The sequence below is a fragment of the Seriola aureovittata genome, chromosome 5 (genome assembly GCF_021018895.1).
Source record: "Seriola aureovittata isolate HTS-2021-v1 ecotype China chromosome 5, ASM2101889v1, whole genome shotgun sequence".
Lineage (NCBI taxonomy): Eukaryota > Metazoa > Chordata > Actinopteri > Carangiformes > Carangidae > Seriola > Seriola aureovittata.
The window spans coordinates 14989161-15008528 of NC_079368.1; the positions used below are offsets into that span (position 1 = coordinate 14989161).

The 19368-nt window shown below is 44.1% G+C and overlaps 1 protein-coding gene across 3 annotated transcripts in view; it reads left to right on the forward strand.

Moving 5' to 3' along the window:
• Positions 1 to 543: 543 nt before the first annotated feature.
• Positions 544 to 19368, forward strand: part of emid1 (EMI domain containing 1) — a 52549-nt gene continuing 33724 nt past the window's right edge. The window contains exons 1-3 of one of the 3 annotated variants that reach the window (XM_056377121.1): positions 544 to 1271; positions 7680 to 7793; positions 8131 to 8234. In XM_056377121.1, coding sequence (XP_056233096.1) covers positions 1096 to 1271; positions 7680 to 7793; positions 8131 to 8234 — 394 coding nt within the window. In that variant the 5' untranslated portion in view covers positions 544 to 1095. The remainder of the gene's footprint in view (positions 1272 to 7679; positions 7794 to 8130; positions 8235 to 19368) is intronic. The other 2 variants (XM_056377120.1, XM_056377122.1) reach the window with 2 other exon arrangements.

The window sequence follows — 19368 nt, forward strand, 5'->3', positions numbered from 1 at the left end:
GTCACCCCAGCCACAGATATACATCTTGGGCCCCAGTTTTCGGTTGCAGTGCCAGGTGTTTAGTTTGGAGCAGGACCGCAGCCCTGTGGTTACTGGCTGTTTACACTGTAAACCTACATGTCCCACATGCATGGGCAGAGGGAGGTTACAGTAACCTCAACTATTCTCCTGCCACTGTCCTCCTGAACACTGATGGCTTTGATTGAGAGGCTATAGACCACAGCTGCTGAAGGCAAAAACATATTAGATAAGAATAGATAGATAGATAGATAGATAGATAGATAGATAGATAGATAGATAGATAGATAGATAGATAGATAGATTACTTAATAAGCTTTTAAATACAACAGATAGATAATAGCTAGATAGTGGTAATGTTGATTGATCAACCTGGCCTTGAAATATAATTTGTCATAATTACTTTTATATTCATTTGTGTTCACCAAATAACCATTCCTCGTCACGGGCACAGCTCCAGTGATTTCAGAAGAAGCAGTAGTCCATAATTCATTTAGGGCAAATGCAATGCGTAATGTGCCGTCGCTTTGAGCATGCATTGTCCTCTGTGAGAGGTTTAAACGGGGCAGGGTAAGAAAAAAAAAAGACTCAGCAGGCTGTGCTTTTAAAAGACCCGAGGAGACTATAAAACTGGTTTCATGCCCGCTGTTGTTAAAGCTCGGCTCGATATGCGCGCAGAGAGACGGAGGTAGGCAGAGCAAGACAGAGAAAGGAGGACAGCTACACTTTTATCCACGCTCACAACTCACACACTATTCAAGGTTTATGTTCAAATGTCGGATCTCTGTCATAGGAACACACAGGCGAGACGCAGGAGTGTATGAGGCGGCATTTTTCTTTAGCTCACTGAGGACTTTAGGCTTTTTTTTTCCTTTTTTCTTTTTATACAAAGAAACGTGAGCCAGAGATAAATCGTGTTTGCTACTTTAGTGAATAGGATGCGCGTCTTCTCCCGCCGACCCGCTGCCGTTTGACATATTTCCCCCCGCGAGCTGGATCCACCAACCGGTCTGTTTTCTTACCGGGGGAAGTTGGGCTCGGCAAAACTTTTCTGGCTGTACTTTTGATGCCAGGGAAATGGGACCGCGCCAACGGGAGAGCGTGTCCGCGCTTTGCAGGAAAAGTTTGCTCTGGACTGTGCTGATACTCTGGCTGACCACGTTTGTTGACGGGACCTGGAAGACGGGGCTGTACAAAACCTACTCAGCTCAGACAGCAGCCTCTCACACCCACACCTCAGTCTATCAGAAAAGGTAAGGGAAGCATCCACTTATAGTCACTTTATTTTATTTATTTACTTTAATCCTCAAAATGTTTTTATGCACACAATAACCTTTTTTGCTTCTACAGGCTATTTTTTTTTTTTAAACGAATAGCCTCACTTCTCGTCAATGCATGACTGTAGAGCTACTCCCATCTCCATCCATCTACCAGGTCTTATTGTCTTCCTGACAGTTGGTTTCCTTTTTCCTGTGCTGGCTGCACACATTACTCTGCTGACTCCCGCTGTTGTCCCAGCTCAGTCCCCTTCTCTCTGTGTGGCTCATGAGAGCACCTCCACTGTCTCTGAGGTGGGATGTGGGCTCTTTGTCTCTGCAGCTGCAGCAGCAGCAGCAGCAGCAACATCTGCTCCTGCTCAGCTGTTAGGGTGCTCTTCAAAGCACCACCTTTAGTCCCCAGGTCTGTCTACATAGAACCTGCTCCTATGTGGAGCCCAGTCGGGAGGACAAGATGCATCTTGAATGAGTTTTAGATAGTGAATGACCGAGCAATGGTTTTATTTCTGCAATAAAGTGCACAAGATTGATAGCTTAAGTAAAGACCACTGAATGAAAAGCTGGTTTCTCTAAAATGAATTTGTTGACAAGGGAGTTTTCTGAAGGAGAATCCCCAGACTAAACACACAGACAAGAGTGAACCAGCTCTGCTTCCCTCCTGGACAGGCCCGATGTTTAGCTCAGAAGAGCGGCCAGTGCTTCATGATGAGAGGACGTTCCCCATCTTACAAATATTTATGCTACGGTTGTGAGTGTGTGTGCAGATTGCGGTGTGTGGGCTGAACCCGGCCGGAGGCTGAAACCCCCCCCTCTCATGATGAGGCCCTTTTCTTCTGGGTGTGTCCAGGTGGCTTTCAGCGCTCCCAGCCTCGCTCTGTCGCCTCACCTCCTCGCTCAACTCCCCCTGTCACTCACTCATGGCCATAGGGTTTGTGGACATGTTTACCAAACACATGCAGCTGTGACTCCACTGCATCTGGGCTTGTTTTGGGAAGGGCGAGATGAGTTTACAGTAGGCTTGCTGCTGTTTGTCAGTGGCAGTGGGGGAACGGCAGGATAGACTGAGGGGAAGCTGCTGTTGGTTTGAGTCAGCCACCGTCTTATGAGGCAGAGAGGTCAGCGGGTTTGAGGTGACATGAGAGGAGCTGAAAGTAGCAGTCCACCTGCTGTCTGGCCTGATGGTGTGTCAACAAAGCAAAACAGTGGCAGTGGGATTTCAGAGAACAGGAGGCTCTCTCAGGGGCATTAGCAACTTGAAAATCAATGACAGAAACTTAATCTTAAAAGGAAATAAATATTAATTTCAGCGGACTGGGAAAGGATTCTTTCCCGATAAAACCTTCACTACAAATGTCTTCCCGCACCAACCTGTCTTCACACAGTGATTACCCAAATCAAAGGGGATTAACAGCTCTTGAGTAATTTCTTGACTGGAGAGGTTGCTCTGCAGAAGAGCTGATAAAGTGTTCATTCACCCTTAGCATTCTTAACAACTATATGAGCTCAGTACACTGAGGGGTTACGGAGGTAGCTGCTTCTTTATTTCTCGTCTCGCCCTCTTCTTTATCCTCCCTCAGAGGACTTGTCATGGTCTGACAGGCAGTCTGAGCCCTGTGGCAGCCCTCATTCCTCACCCCTCTTAACCATATCCACGTTTTCTTAAAGCATGGGAATGAAGATGACACAGATTCCAGCAGGCTGAGCCCTGGGTGGCTTAGAGCAGAATGGCTTTAGATTCGACCATTCAGATAAGTTCAGTCAATGTATGGGCTCAAGGAAAATTGTTCATATTTATTAGGAAGCAGTCCCCACTAGTGCAGCTCCATTAATAATTATTGTTCAGGATCATTCTCAGGTAATGAGACCATATATCAGTGTGGATCTGCAAAGATTAAGTGATTATAAACCAAAACTGAGTCATCTTCTCCAGTGTGAGGATTTGCTACTTATCTTGTTTTGTAAACTGAAGATCTTTGGTTTTTGGACTAGTGCCCGGACAAACACTTTGGTATCTTTCCTGTCAATATTTTCAGATTTTTTATAGACCAAACCATTAATTGAATAAATAATGAAGAGATAAATTGTTAGTGAAAATAGTCATCTGTTGCAGCCCTACATTTTAAAATAGAAAATAGACAACAAAATAATCCAAAAGCTTCTTGAATGTGAATTTTTTGCTTGTTTCCTTAGTCTGTTATGATTGTAAATGATTCTCTTTGGGTTTTGGTCTGTTGGCAGAACAACACAAGACATTTGAAAACGTCACCTCTTTTTCACCACTTTCTGACATTTTATAACTAAATGATGAATCAAAATCAAAAAGATTTTTGACAGATTGATCGATAATGAAAATAATTGTTAGTTGCAGCCCTAAACCAGTGCCCTAGTTACCTTTGGCTCACCGCAAGTGATCAGTCCACACATTCACATTCATGATCAGCAGAGCAGCTCGTTTCTGCCTCAGACACTTAAAGATGCACATACCCGTTACACACAGACACACACTCGAAGCTCACAGGTGTCCGGGCCTGAACACTCAAAACAGACAAAGACAAATGAGAGTTTTGCTCGTTCCTCTGAAGCTGCTGTGAAGAGTCACTTAGCCCCGACCGTCAAGACCTCACTGAGGTGCTTTCATGATCTTCACTGTCCTCTGCACATGGAAAACACACGGCTGCTTTGACATCCCAGCAGAACTAATATTCTCCGTTATCAAATGCAAACTGAATGTAACTCTTGTCAGTTTTATTTCCCACTTTCTGTAACAGTTTGTTTTACACTTTCCTCTGGTTATTTCTGTTTTTCCTAGAAGCTTGTGATTCCAGGAATGTTGTGTCCCTCTCTCTTCATTAATTTCACTGTGACCGTACTCTCGCTCTCTCTTTCTGTCTTTTGTTGATGCACCACATTTATCATACGCCTCTTCTATACCCCATGGGACAAACACTGCTTCATAATTGTCCTTCCTTCCACTTCCCTCTTCCCATGGGAAGTTCCCTTGTGTGACCCTTATGATAAAATGACCTTTGTCTCTCCTCTCCTCTCCTCTCCTGTCCTCTCCTCTCCTCTCCTCTCCTCTCCTCTCCTCTCCTCTCCTTTCCTCTCCTCCTCTCCTCTCCTCTGTTTGGCTGTTTGCCACATCTGTCTTTTGTCCTTTGTTCCTCCCCATGCATTTTTCCCACAGACAGAAATCCAGAGAAATTCCTCTAGATTCCTATCCATGCTGTTTTCAAACATATCTTTGACTGTTCAGCCCTCCTCCTCCTCCCACAGTACGTGAATGGATGGGTGGATGGAAAGGGAGTTACTGAGATGTTTTTCACCAGTGTCTCACCAGCGTTTTGCCCCCATCAGCCCTCTTGGCAGTTCGCACGGCTTAACTCCCAGCTTCTTCCTCCCCACACAGTCTGCTGATGAAAGTGCACTAACTTGGTAGTGTGATCATGAAAGATGCAGACTGCACAGTGTACAGGGCGAAATGAGGGCAAATGCAATAACTACAGTACAGCATATAAGGCTTTTGACAAGTTCGTGAGCTCTCTGTCAGCATTTGCATTCATTTACTGTTCAGCACGTTTTTGTTTCCCTCCAATGTTTCACTGTCTTGGCGTCTGTAAGGTTGAGGAACAGATGGGCCAAAGCTGGGATTTTTCCGTCCCTTTAAGATTGTGGATTTCTTTCTTAACTATTGGCTGTGGCTATGTGTGACTGTGAGAGATGGTTGATGATTTATTTAGCTTGGGCCCGGCATTCAGAGTGTGCCATGTGTGCTTAGAGACCTGATACTCACTGAGGGCCTGCTTGGTGTTTTTGCCAGTGAAACAGCACGGTGCTGGTGGGTTTCACACTTCATAACACACGGGCGCCTGCAGTAAGAGGAAGGTGTTGACTATGAAACATTTTAGAGTGAGAGACTGAGTGCACCGTGCACCTGTGTCGCTTTATGAATAAAGCCAGACAAAATTCAATAGACCATTGTGTTGTACTTTTTAAGTAAGATAGATTTTTAATGTTTTGTCTTTAACATCCCAGAAAAGATAATGATGTTCCCTGTACCCAGTTAATACAATTATCTTTAGGCCTCAAAGGAATATATCATCACATCTCCATCCTCTCTGCAGTGCAGGAAGTATTGTTCTTGCTGCTTTATAACTACTATGTGAATCAGGTTTAGCAAGTTATGTAGGTAATACAGATGTTGGTTGTAAAGCCATTTGGGAAATTGTAAACTCTTTTATGTCAACTGCTGTTATTTCATTCACTGAAGCAGCACTGGTTGGCATTTCCTCTTTGATAATTGCATAAGTGCTATGCAAAGAGAGAAGCTGGGACTGTAAAACTTACCCCCACACCCCCACCCCTGTACCCCCTGGTGACAATCTTAGCTGTTCCCAGGTGAAACCTCCTCTCAGCCTGGGAAACTCAGATGTTTATCTGTTGGGTCTGGAGGATAAGTGGTGGGGAGGATATTACCCCCTCCCCTGCTGTACCTGACCACAGCTCCTTCAATGTCTGAAATTTTCCACCGATGATTAGAACAGTTTTTTCTGGACAAGGGAAAGCAATCATAGGTAATCATATAGATCCAAGTTCATTTTTGTAGCCTTACGGCTGATGGATATGTACATGAAGGGTGGGCCTGCACTTAAATAGCATGTGTGGCAGATGAATTCCCTACTCACTTTTCTCGCTTTTCTTGACAAGTTGATGATTAATTCAAACTGTCTTACTTTTGCGCAGTTCCTTTTACTTTAATAGTCCCTGGAACATGTTGTCTCAGACTCAAGTATTTTTCATTTATAACTTCTTTTGGCTCGAGAAACTTTTTTTCAAAATGAGCCAGTAGCTGCACACTGACATTTCTCAGAGGTGCCTACTTCTAGCTGGTTCAGGTCTGTGTGTGCGGCCACCACAACATGTGGGGATTGTTAATGGGAGCTGGTTCAGGGCTGCTTTGCATCCTCCGCCTTTGGCAGTTTCCTTTATTGTAAACGGTCTCTCTCACACACACACACACACACACACACACACACACACACACACACACACACACACACACACACACACACACACACACACACACACACACACACACACACACACACAAACATGTGGTCTCACATATTGACAAACAGACTTTGGTGGGCGCACCCTCCCACTCTTGCAAACACATTGGCAGCAGAACACACGAAGTGTAGTTTTGTGCTACAAGTCACAGAGTGTCCTTTGTGGTTTCTACACAGAGCCCCCTTTCTATACATCTATTGATTGTGTAAACACAGCCTATAGTAGTTGTTGTCCTGGTTTCTCCTCCAGATTTAGCCATATGACGGTAATCAGGGTATTTATTCTCTTCATTCTTAATAAAATTATAGTAACATATGGTAGCTCAAACAGCCTCAGTGTGTTTTCCATACATTAAAGCTGGGTAACCACCATTCAGTGTTTTCCTTTGGGATTGATGTGTTATCTTATCTTTCTGATTTGATAAGTAAAGGCATGAGATGATACTGGCCTCTCGTGCTCCCCTGTGTTATCTGGAACAGATACGTACTCCTGTTAGAAGGCTCATTGAGCTGTTGGTGAGGAATAAACAAACCGATTTGCTCTCAGTCTCCTTAAATGAATCACCCTGTCCATAATTTGGTAACTTTTAGCCTAATGGCGGCACAAATGTGCTATAATTTGACCCTTTTACTGAGCGAAAATATTGAATTTAGCTTCTAGATGCTCAAGAAACAATAATGTGTGAGTACACTTTATATGGCCTGCTCTAAATGATCCTCACTATCAGATCTTAACCTCTGACCTTTTCATAAGCAGGTCATTTATTTAACATCCTCAGTGAATCCTCATAACGTTCTGCAAGGCCTTTCTGGAAAGGGAGTGCACTCATGACCCAGCATTAACCTGTGATGAAAAACTCTGATCTCTGTATGAGACCTTGTTTTCCTCTTTGCTCCCTCCTGAGGGACTTTGCCTCCTCTGAGAGTCAAATGCAAACGGATGTTTATTGACAGAGGAGAGGCCGCAGTGTAAATACAGCCCACAATGCACTCTTGAAAATCTCGTGGCTGATTAAAACCGTGTAAACGCCATAAAGAAGTTTGAAAACAAAAGGGTGAGGGAAGAATCGAAACCCGCGGGAAGACAACAACAATGTATTGAATGTGACTGCATGGCTAATTTACTTTTGTGAGCATGCTAAAGTGTTGGTGCACTTGTCTGAAGGTGTTTTTTCTTCCTTAAATTATTTCTTCCTTAAATTATTTACTTTGAAAATGGGATTTTCCTATGAGTCTAAAAATAAAGAATTGAGCCTGCTGTTGTTTTTATTCTAAACTCTGAATTCCTGAGTTTGTCTCACTTTATCTCTCCCTTCAGGAACTGGTGTCCTCATACGGTCACTAAGACAGTGACTTGCCAAGTGCAGAATGGGACAGTTCTCCAGCGGGTCTACCAGACCTGCCGCTGGCCGCAGGGATGTGCAGGAGGCAGGTGAGAAAGCGAAGGGACCTTAGCAGTAATGCCGCTGCTGTACTGTGAAGAAGCCACATTAAAACACACAAGAAATTCTGTGTTATTTGGGATTTTGCACATTTTCTAAACTTTATAGTTGAGTTTAATGGTAGAAAAACTCAAAACCAGTGTTTTATAGTCATTTTTCTTGTTGATGGTTCATGGTTTTTTTTGTCTTCACTATACGTCACTGCAGTTCTTGCTATGTGCAAGCCGTATTGTTTAGACCATATTTACAGGCAGAAAAAAAATTCACGTCAGCCTCCAACAGCTGTGTGTATATGTGATTACTTTAGAGTTTGTGTGTGTTTTTCAGCTACAAGACCGTGGTCAGACCTTCCTATAAAGTGGTGTACCGCACAGTGACCTCTCTGGAGTGGAAATGCTGTCCTGGGTTCAGTGGCGCTGCCTGTGAAGAAGGTAAGTCGAAACAGAAGGAGGGTTTTCATGGATTCACAGACACGTACACACAGTGATTATACAGCATCTGATAGAAATGAACAAAAGTTAGGGCCCTTAGTGGGGGCCAACATTTGCAGGCTGGGACTGAGAAATGGTTTAGAGGAACAACTTTTCTCTTTCTTTCATTGTGTCCTCTTTCCTTTACCGGCCTCTCTGTTTCCTCTTTTTATCATTATTTAAAGCTTATTCATTTACCACCATCTGCATCCTTCTGGTCTGCATTGCTGTCTTATAGCCTGCAGGTGTGCCTTCCAATACACGTGTACAAGTAATACTTATAAACAGGAGTGATTTCCATTAGGCTTACATAAGGCTGCTTCTGTCTTCAAAATGAAGTTTAAGAAATAAGATCCTTCAGCCTCCTCAGGGTGAGTCAGATACCTCCACTTTATTAATCAGTTTTAATGTGTTCATTCTAAGAGTCATCGTACGACGTAAGGGTCGATTCTTTTGTGTGGTTTTGAAATTTTAGGATCCAGCTGGAACCAGGTTCTCATCCCCTTAAAGTGCCATGCTAGCACTGCTGTTTTCATTTTTCGACCACAGTAGCTGCCCACCACACACAGACACACACACACACACACACACACACACACACACACACACACACACACACACACACACACACACACACACACACACTCACACTCTCCCAGTGTATAATGACTTCCCCTGGCACTGGCCCCCATGTCTCGGCAGTCTAGGGAGAAGGGTGGAGTGTCTGTTTATGCCGGGACCCAGGACTTGACTGGGTGTAACATAAATCATTGGGCTTTGTGTCACAAAAGACAATAAATATTTACAGTAGTTAAAGTGGTCACTTTTTTGTGGTGCTGAAACCAAAGGCTGTTTTTCTCTTTCATGCTCCCACTCCCAGGTGAGCTAAGAACAACTCGCAGCCCTCCCTTCAACTGGAGAAATTTCTCCAGCCTTCCTGCTTGTTTACACACGATGGCACACATCAAAGCTGCCTGAATATCATGCTTGTTTGAGACGTTCCCCACTCTCAAAGTCAGGAAACACATTCACAGTCAGACAACCCAGACTTTACTTAACAAAAGCAGAGGGACACACAGTCAAACAGGGAGGAAATTATCCAATTAAGTTGTTGCTGGAGGAGATTCCCCTCCGGTTGTCATGGCAGTAGGGGGCTGTCGAGCCAACAGGGATGCTGGGATTAGCCACTTATCTGAGCGTCGTTCCGGGTGGCTCAGATCACAGGCGTCGCTGAGTGGAAGTGACAGGTCCCATTCACAGGGCCTTTACTCTCCGGCACCATGGATGCTATCCAGGGCCACCGGTGCTTTGTTCTGATCCTGCCGCGTGAGCAGAACCTCTCGCCAGCACAGAACCTGATACCCCACCGCTGTCTGCCTCATTTGACGCTTTAAGGAGAAATAAAAGCTTGCCACACGGGCGGGCGAAGCTGGAGGCCGGATTGTGCTTAAATCTGTTGCTATAGTGTTGCCAAGTGAAGTTAAAGCTGCATTCGTATTTCAGTGGGTGCAGGTTTCAAATCCAGGATCTTAATACCTGTGTGTGGCTCCATCTGCAAATCTCCACACATTTCTTTGTGGATTTCCAGACGGCTGTGAGCACTTGTTTGACCTTGAGTAAGGCTGAATTAAAAGGGCTCAGTAGACGAAGCACATCTGTTGTATAAAAGAACAAACAGCTATCATCCTATTGGACTTTTTGAAATCTACTGTCTAGGTCGGACATTAATAACATATTGCTTTTGATCTCAAAAATCTCATAAATAGCTAATACCGGATACATACATCTTTAAAGACCCCTTTTGGAGTTCCAGTGTTAAGTCATATACCTTTGCTCCCACCATCCCTTTTCCTCTGCCTGTCTGCTTTTCACAGACTGTGGAAAATGTGTATGATCCGCTCATTTACTCACGCTGCCCTGCTCTTACTTCCACTGTTCTCTCACCAGGCCACCCCAAAAGCCCCTGGCCATGTCTGACTCCCAAGGCCGGTCTGCTTTACTGCAGATCTCAACAAAATCCATACCAGGGGCACTCTGGGGCTTGTGCTGCTTCAAGGTGCAGGAGAGGAAAGGAAGTGCGTTATAAACTGAGAGCACGGTTATTGCCATTGTTATATTTTTAATTGGAGATGAGAGAGTTGTTTTCTCTTCTGCACCTGCGTTATCACCCTCCTGCTCGCTGGTCGATCCGATCGATCCACATCTGAATCATCAGGTCCAGTCTGAAGTTTTGGATTAACCAAAGCAGCAGAGTGTAAATATAAATGAGAGAACATTATGGGAAGAGATCACGCCATGCTGTCATCCAGTCATACACAGGCTTGTGAGGATTTTTGGCCGATCACATTCAAACTGAGGGCTCCAAAAGCAAAACATTACATCACACCCAGGCTGATAAACAAACTTACTCCATCAGAGTCCAAGCGTAGTGAGATAACACTGCATCAGACAGGCACCTTTCACATTCGTTCCCTTTTCTGACTTCCTGAACCCAAACTCAGGACTTGGCTGGAATTCCAGGCCAATGGTGTAATTACTGGGTCCTAATTGTTTTCTATGAGGTTTGGGAGATATTGTCTTACTTCTGGACCTGGAACACAATGGTCTTTATCTCTGATTGAGCCTGAGAAAAAAAGGCTAAGTATTTGCAGATGGAAGCACTTTCATAGCCTGCCAGAAACAGGGATTTAATGTATGCCTGGTTGCCTTTGGCATTCCAAGTAAGTAAATGCTTGTTTTCAGATGGGATATCCCACCTTATGCTACATCAAACACAAATATCAAAATTATACCTCATTTAGAGGCAATTTTGTGATATGAGAATATCAAATGTAACGCATAAAAGCAACATTATTACATTAGAGCTGGCTCTCGAAGACTCCGTCCCATGCAGGATGCATCAGCGTCAACATACAGTACAGCAATAAAATGCGATCGCACACTCAGCAGTCGTGGAAATCTGTGATATTTATAGGCATTTTGGATTTTTCTCCCCGATCTTCTAATTTTGATGGAGTCTGAAAAGTGTGAAGATGACATTGAGAGACAGCAGCCGACATCTCAGCCCTGATTTGATTTATAGAGGGAAGCACTTAGAAGAAATATGGCTGCAGCTTATCACAGAGGGGGGCCGTTGTGCAGTGAAACATATGGGGGGGAACGTAGACTTGAATTAGCACGGCTGTCAAAACTCTGCTGCGGGGGTCCCCATCAAGCCGTATCTCGCAGCCAAGCGGAGGCTGCGGTTTTTGGGTTGCAATTACGGTATGGCTGGGAGGCAGAGGCACGCTGTCTGTAATAAGCCGCAGAAATGTAATCTGTGTTTTCACAGCTCAGCGCAGCTTATCACAGGCCTACACGCTAAACCCCCGTGCTTTAAACATCAGTCGGCTGCAGCTTGCCATTAGCAAAAGAGGAGTGGGAGTGTGTGGACGTCGGTATATGTCTCTGTCTGACTGCCAGGATGAATGTGTGGGTGGCAGAACGAGAGGTGTTGAGGATTTGTACAGTGAGGGATGCAGCTGTTCAGTGTGATTAGCTGCTTTAATGGCAGCAGGCTTTAGTAGCTGTGAGTGGAGGCACCCCAGCCTGAGGTCAAAGGGGAGGGAAGCTGAACAAGAGCAGGTGACCTCCACTCCCACTCCTCTTAGACCACACAGAGCAGCGTTATCAAAGTCATTAGACTGACGAAACATAGAGTCACCTTTGCATTCAGCCCTCCTCTTTTCTTTCTCTCCCATTCCTGGATTCCCTTATGTTTGCATTAGCAGGTGTTAAATATGTTAGTCTCTCCTGCTCCAGTTCATTCACAAAAAAAAAAAAACAGATTTGGTGTCTGATTTGTAGCTGCATTCACAAGCACAGAGTGCAGCCATGGGACGACAAAGCATGTAAATCAGATACATACAGGGAGGCAGGCTGCAGCCAGTGTGCAGAAAAGGCCACAGCAGCTGATATTCATGGTTATGTAAATGCCTAGCACAGCACAAGTGCTGAGCCCAAATTGGAAGCAGCTGAAGTTAAGGCAAACTGGGCAGAGGGCCCCAGATGAGATTAGACATGGGAGCGTCCAGCGCTTTCAGCCCACGCTGCTCTGCTCAGGGGAATTGTCATAATAGTCATTAATTAACAAACAACACCACTGAAAATACCGACCAGCCAACCTAAAATTAACCAAACCAAAATGTGGAGGGAAGTTTTTTTTTTCTCTCTTCTCCTGTCTGCCTTTCTTTCCATACTGTCCTCTTCTTATGTAAGTGTGTGCTGGTATGTGAATCAGGTTTATGCAAAATCCCCAAATTATACCTTGTAGAGGGGTTCAGGTATTTAAACTGGAATCTATACTAATAATTATGATAATATTATTATGACATTATTTTTGAAATGTTCCATGCAAACCGCGTAGAGAGCACACACTGCACAGCTAAAACCTTGCAGGCTGAGGAATAGAAAATAGTATAGAGTCATAAGAATTATAATTATAACTCCCTGTGCCTTTATGGTTTATGCTCGTCTATAATATTAGAATACAAAAAGCAGAAGACAGGCATGGTAATGGAAGAATATCACTTCTAGCACAGTAAGGTTCATTTAGACTTACAGGAGATGTGATTGTAAATTTTACTTATCATAAAATCTATTTTATTTATGTGGTATCCTGTCTATACATAAAGAACCACATTTGTTTTAATGCTTTACGGTCCATTTGTCGACCTGCATTTCTTGAACTTCAAGAAATGCAGATGCACAGCTCTTTCGCTGAATCTTTTTTAAAGTTTCATACAAGCTTAGCCTTGAATCTGAGTTAAGTTTTATGTATCTGGCTCCTGTACTGGAAATGCCTCTTCTGCTTACTGATTTATTTATTATTTCCCAAGATTTCCCCTGGGAGTGCATTGAAAACTATTTTTCCTGCAGTCAGAAAGGAATAAAGTGGGCAGCAGTCAGCAGTGCAAAACAACTTTTAGAGATGAAAATAGACACACACACACACACACACACACACTCACACACGTGCCATGGCAGCTGGAGTATTCTTCTGTCCCTAATAAAGCAGAGGCATTTGCCTTCACCCAGTAGTTTAAGTGGACTGGTATGCTGACTGAGTGACCCACAAACAGACAGGCTCTTTACAGCCTGACAGATCATGCAATCAGGAGCAGAGAGAAGAAAGACACTCTCTTCCTGCCTAAGATAAGGCCAAGTGAACTGGTAACAGAGAACTTTTTTTCATGTAGAAAGATAAACCTTTAAAATCCTGAACTTTTTAAATCCCCCTCTACCTCTGCGGCCTCCTTTTCTCTCGTCTCTGATCCACTCAGCGACTGATGTCATTAAAGCTGCATTAACCCGTCTGCCCTCCCTGCCCTTCAACATATCACCATCCTTTAGGTGTAGAGTGCCGTGATGTAGGTTCTGTATAACACAGCGCTTCTGTCTTTAGGTAGGTTCTGAGAAGGTAATGAAGCATATTTGGCGTTTTGACGTCAGTGCTGAGACAATAGCAGCATTGATGGAGCTCTGGGTCCTGTTGGTTCCATACAGCTGTGATGAGTTCAGCGGACCCAACGAACCCTTGACTTATTGCAAATCTCCATCTCTCGACTGATTTGTTAGAGTTCAAGTAACCTATCCGCTTTTATTCCACTTTTTTCTGTCTTAATCTTCCTTCTCTCGCTTTATTTAGCTTCATAAGCTAAAGTGATACAACTACAGATTTTTCTCCTTATTATAACCTAATAACTGTTTTCTTGATTAACTGATTGATTGAATTTATTAGATGATTAAAATAGTTACAATCATCAAGGATTAAAACATCTAAAGGCTGAAGGTTTATTTCCACTGTGGTCCTCTTACCTAAAACAATCAACACGACAAAAACACAGAACCGTAACACCAGTCAAGACACAACATTTTACAGTGACAGTGGGGCACAGCCTACTTTTTTCAAGGTCCCTTCATGATATAAATCAGGCCACAAGTCAGTGAAAAACCATCCTATCAAGGCCACTTTGAATATCTGATGTGATCGATTTTAGGCTTGATGGAAGATTATTCCATAAATCATTTGGTCGGCGACATGTCAGGAGAAAGTGTAAAATGCTTTTAAGGTGATGTTTTCACTTTATTTTTTGCAATCACATGTTCAAGCCCCAAAGATTTCAAATTTAGTTTGTTTAGTTCATTTTTAAAACAAAGAAAAACAGCAACAGCTTCACACTGGGGAAGCTGATTTTCTCTCAATTGGCGAAGTAGAGCTTCAACTCCACTTCTACAAAAATTCAGTCTTGTATTCGCTTGCTCCCCTTTTTTTCTATCATTTATGTGAATTCCCGTAAAATCCAGTTATGTCTCCTTCTTTTACTGCCGTCTCATCCCCAGTTCTACATTCTGCACCACAAAAACATACAAATACAATGAAAACAGTAGCTTTCAGGTTAGATACTCTCCTCTTGCTTTGTATCTGTGGTTTCTGTACACTCCCAATAGTCCTGATGATCGAGCTGCTCATTCGTCACTGTTATGAGTTCATAAACATATACAACGCCACATAAGAGAGGCTCGAGTGCCGTGGCTCCGTGGGTGGGGATTTCATGAAGCCGACCTTCAAACTTCCTCCACTCCCATGTACACTAAACCACAAACAGACCACCACATCACAGAGATCTTGCTGTGGTGACATCATTTATGGCCTCTCGTATCACGGACCTCCCAAACATCCCCCCCCCCCTGTTCAGTCTGAGTTTCCCAGACATTAAACGCTGCACTCTTGGATAAGGTGTAGAATTTAAAAGTCTTTGCCCCTGTCTGACTTTTGAGCTCTACTTTTGAGCTGGTCTTTGCATATATTTCCATTTGCTCATTCGGTTGATAGGGCGCTCAGCGGGGATGAGGGGAGTGGTGCTGATGGTTGTGATTAGTTCTGGAGTGAAGACGAGAGTGGAGAGGAGGTTTGGATGAACTGCATCAGCAGTCGGTCTAATTAGAGACATGCCTGGTCGGCTTTCGGAGCTCAAACCCCCCCCCCCCCCCCCCCCCAAGGAGCCAATCGCCCTGACCAAAAAGAAATGACCTCACTTGATTGGCTAGAAGAAGAAAGAGTAGAGGATAATAGAACTTGCCTCTAGTGTAAAATGTATTCATCAGACAATAAGACAGCTGTGAGAAATCTACTACTACGGAAATGTATTTGCAAGTGTTTTATTTGTGTATTTTCAGCTTGGCGTTCAGGCAGAACAGCGTTACCAAAAACCAAAATTGTACTATGACTCTATAGTCATCATAATCAGGCTGCAAGGCACCCAGAGCTGAGTTTGCAGAGTACTGTACATAAACCTGTGCCATCTGTCTGCGCCATGGTTCATACTTATCCACCTTGCATCGACATCCTGAGCTCCCTTTTATAAATGTAGTTTAATGTCTCTCATAATGTTTCTTATTTAATGTTTTTCATTGATTTTGTAAAGCATGATGAATTGCTTGTGTTTATAAAAACATGATATTTAAGATAAACTTTAGTTTTGCCATAAGTGTTGCACTTAGAACCGTCTCCAGTGTTCCACAGGAAGTGTGTGTATTTCAGTGTGCCGTTCATCTTGCAGACTTGCACTAATAGAGCATGTAAGACATGCATCATTTAGGAAGGAGCTCATATCTTTGCTGTCCTGCATCGTCTGGGGTCATGTCTCATGGGCTCCTCTTAATATCCACACACACATACATATAAGCCTGCACGCACTCAGGCATGTTCCTTCTGCAGCACTCTACAGACCATTTCAACACTGCCTTTTACTGTCTCCCCGTTCGCTTGGAAACGCACATCTTCTTGAGATGGTGTCAGGGGCACAGAGTTATGTGCAGGAAGTGTGGCATGCTTCAGTGGTCCAGGTCCAGTCTTTGTGGCTGGTTGTGGCAGCGCTGGTGTGGCTGGTGAGGCAGTGTCAGGGGCTCAGAGCCGGGGAGGCCCAGCGAGGTGAGCTCATTAACAACAGGACGTACCCCTGAACCTCTAAACCCAGGCCTGCATTCCGTCCGCTCCAGTGCCCCCTGGGACTCATCCAGGGGGGCTTTAACAGCCCCGGTGTTTTGGTTGGACCCTCGCCACAGCCAGAGCTGAGCTGTGCATGACGACTGACCCCCCCCCCCCCCCCCCCCCAATCCCCCGTCTCCCCCGCCCCCGCCTCAATCAGGACCATAAATACAGTCCAGAGAGAGTGTTTGTGTGTTCCTGCTTCCTCAGGTGTTTATGGCTCTCTCACTCATTCATGCTGAGCTCACAGCCAGGGCCTGGCAGCAAACAAACATGCACGCTCGCGTACGAGCGCACACGTTTAAGGCACCCAAAACACCTGCTCTCACAGCCACAGGCACATATATCAAGTTTGTATGTACAGACGGACACGTGGCTCAGACTAAAATTAAACGTAAATTTTTGCACCGCAGATGACGCACAACCGAGCAAGGAAGCAGTGAGATGAACTTGCTGAGTTCCTGTAATCAATGAATTTGATATAGGGTGCAGACACATGCTCACTGTCTCTCTGTGTCCCCGAGCGCATACATACTATATATCAGTTGCATGTGTGCTTTATGACAGACAGGCTGACAGGGCAGTAAATCACTGCTACTGTGCCAGAGTTAGAGCTCTATCTGCTCTGTCTGCTGCGATCATTGACTGTGGATGGAGGGACAGGAGATTATGTCATGGTCCTTTTATTTCTGTTGGCTGCCGTCCATTTTGTCCTCTTAAAGGGCTCCGTCTCACCTGATGGGGACCACATGTGGCCCCATGAGGCCATGTCTGGTCAGTTTTGTGGAGACACCAGGGCTGACAGCCATATATAACAATCATCAAATCACTTAAAATAACCAGACTGTACTTGAATGGCAGCAACAATGTCTGTGTTAATGTGGATTTACATATACTTGTATATTATTGTGTCGTATTGTGCTTTTACTATAGTCCCCAGTGTAATTGTGTTTACTGTCATAGGGACCTTTTTGTTGTAGAAATGTCCGTGCTCGGTGTATGTTACTGAAAAGAAGAAGATTACGGAGCCTTTCATCAGCTTGCTTCATGATGTCTTCACTGTCAACAGTCTCAACGAATCATTGAAGCAATTGTTCAAGTAAAAAATACCAAAGATTCCCTGCAGGTTCAGCTTCTCAATTTATGAGGATCTGCTGTTTTCTATGTCTATGTGGTTATTTTTCACTTTTGGTTTGTTGATTGGACAAAACAAGCCATTTGAAGATATCAGCTTGGGTTTTAAGGAATTGCAAAAGGCATTGTACCAGGCAGGTAGGTGCAGGTAGTGTACTGAAAACTACAAACTAGCACTACAAGTTACTAGTAGTTTGGTAGTTTTAATTAAAAAAAACAAAACAAATGACATTCTCAATTTAAATATTACAGAGCTAAAGAGGGATAGTATAGGTTTAGGGTGGTTACATATTTGTAGTTCTTCTCATTTTCTCATTTGTGTATACTGAATGAAAATACTTGGACGATCTGAAATGAGGTAAATGCTGTTACTGATATGTCATAAACCACAGTTGTACAGCTCAGAGGATCTGGTACTGAACCACTGCCTGCACACAAATTGGCTTCTCTAAGCCTTTTCAAAATGGTTACCCTCTTTGGTCATCCCCCATCATTACATCCTATTTACAAAAGACCAAGAGGATTATTCTCAGTTAATGCGTTTTATATGAACTCTTCACTTTGCCTGTGTAAACCGAGCTACTCGAGTAAACAGAGCCCTATTGAAGCAGAGTTACTAAATCTGCGGCCAGATGGGTCCTCGACCCCGAGACAAAGTGGAGAATTACAGTTTGTCCTGAAAGTCCGAGCTCAGCTCTCGCTCTCGCCCTCTGGCCTTGTTCAGAGGGGGGGTAATCTATTCCCTCTCGCATAGATGGAGAGAGAGATGAGTGTGTAAAACGAGAATGGCTGTACTAATGAAAGGGTGGCACGGCTCCAGCGGGACGCGTTTCCCCAAGCGCTGCCCGGCAGAAAAGGCAACAAGAGGGAGAATGGAAAAGAGGATGTGTTTTTCTTCCTCTCTTGTTGTCACAAGCTGACACTTGCTAAGAAATGAGATGGCACTGTTGTTCTAAGACAGACCAAGGAAAAATATCAACAGGGGCATGGAGAGAGGGGGAAATTTGAGGGGTTTTCTTAACTGGAAAGGTCTGTTCATGTTACTCTTAAAACGGCAAAGAACAGACTGAAGTAATAACCCTGATGAGCATCATTCATACTCTCTCTGTGAGCCATAACCACAGTGTTCCTTTGAGGTCATTTATCTTTTTATAATGTAACTGAACTTTAGAAGTAAAATTAGATTTGAGGCTCCCTTGTCTTTGTATGCTCTGTCTGACGCTCTCACAGTCCATGCACCGCTACCCCCTGGGTGTGGGTGGGTAGCCACAAGGACGCCAAAGGGGTGAAAGGGCAGAGGATTGAGGGGTGCAGGGTTTGTGCTTTGCCGCAGAATAATGGCAAGTATTGTTCCTTAAGTGCCAGCACTGTATCAAGACTATCGTAGGAAATTTCTTGACATACTCATTCGGCGTCTGTCTAAGATTTCGGAGACACTTCAGAGCTGCATGTTGTGAGCTTGTCGTGCTCAGGCGGTACAATGTGTCCCTTTTAGCGCCTGACTATCACTAAATCAAAAGAACGATTAAAGCCAAAGAGAGCACTGAACAAGCGCCTCAACATTCATTAACTGAGATATCCAGGGATAACTCGGTGCAATTCGTATAACCTTCTCTTTTCTTCAGTGTTGTGATGTAACTGTCCTTTGTTCCCCTGTTTTCTCTTCATCTGCTCTGTGAGACTGAAAGCCGGCCAACACGGATACCTGCCAGAGACTCCAGAGGTCATTATGAGTGACAATGAAATCTCAGCCTGGGATACTTTCACTGTAGATCTGTAATTGTGATGGAGGCCTCACACACTCCTTGATCCGCACAGGGACAGGAGAGGGCATGCTGGGAGATGAATTACAAACACTGCTCAGGATCATTCATCCATCAGAGCAGCTCCTCTCGCCAAGCTAGAATTCCTTTCCCCTGGCTGCACCTGACA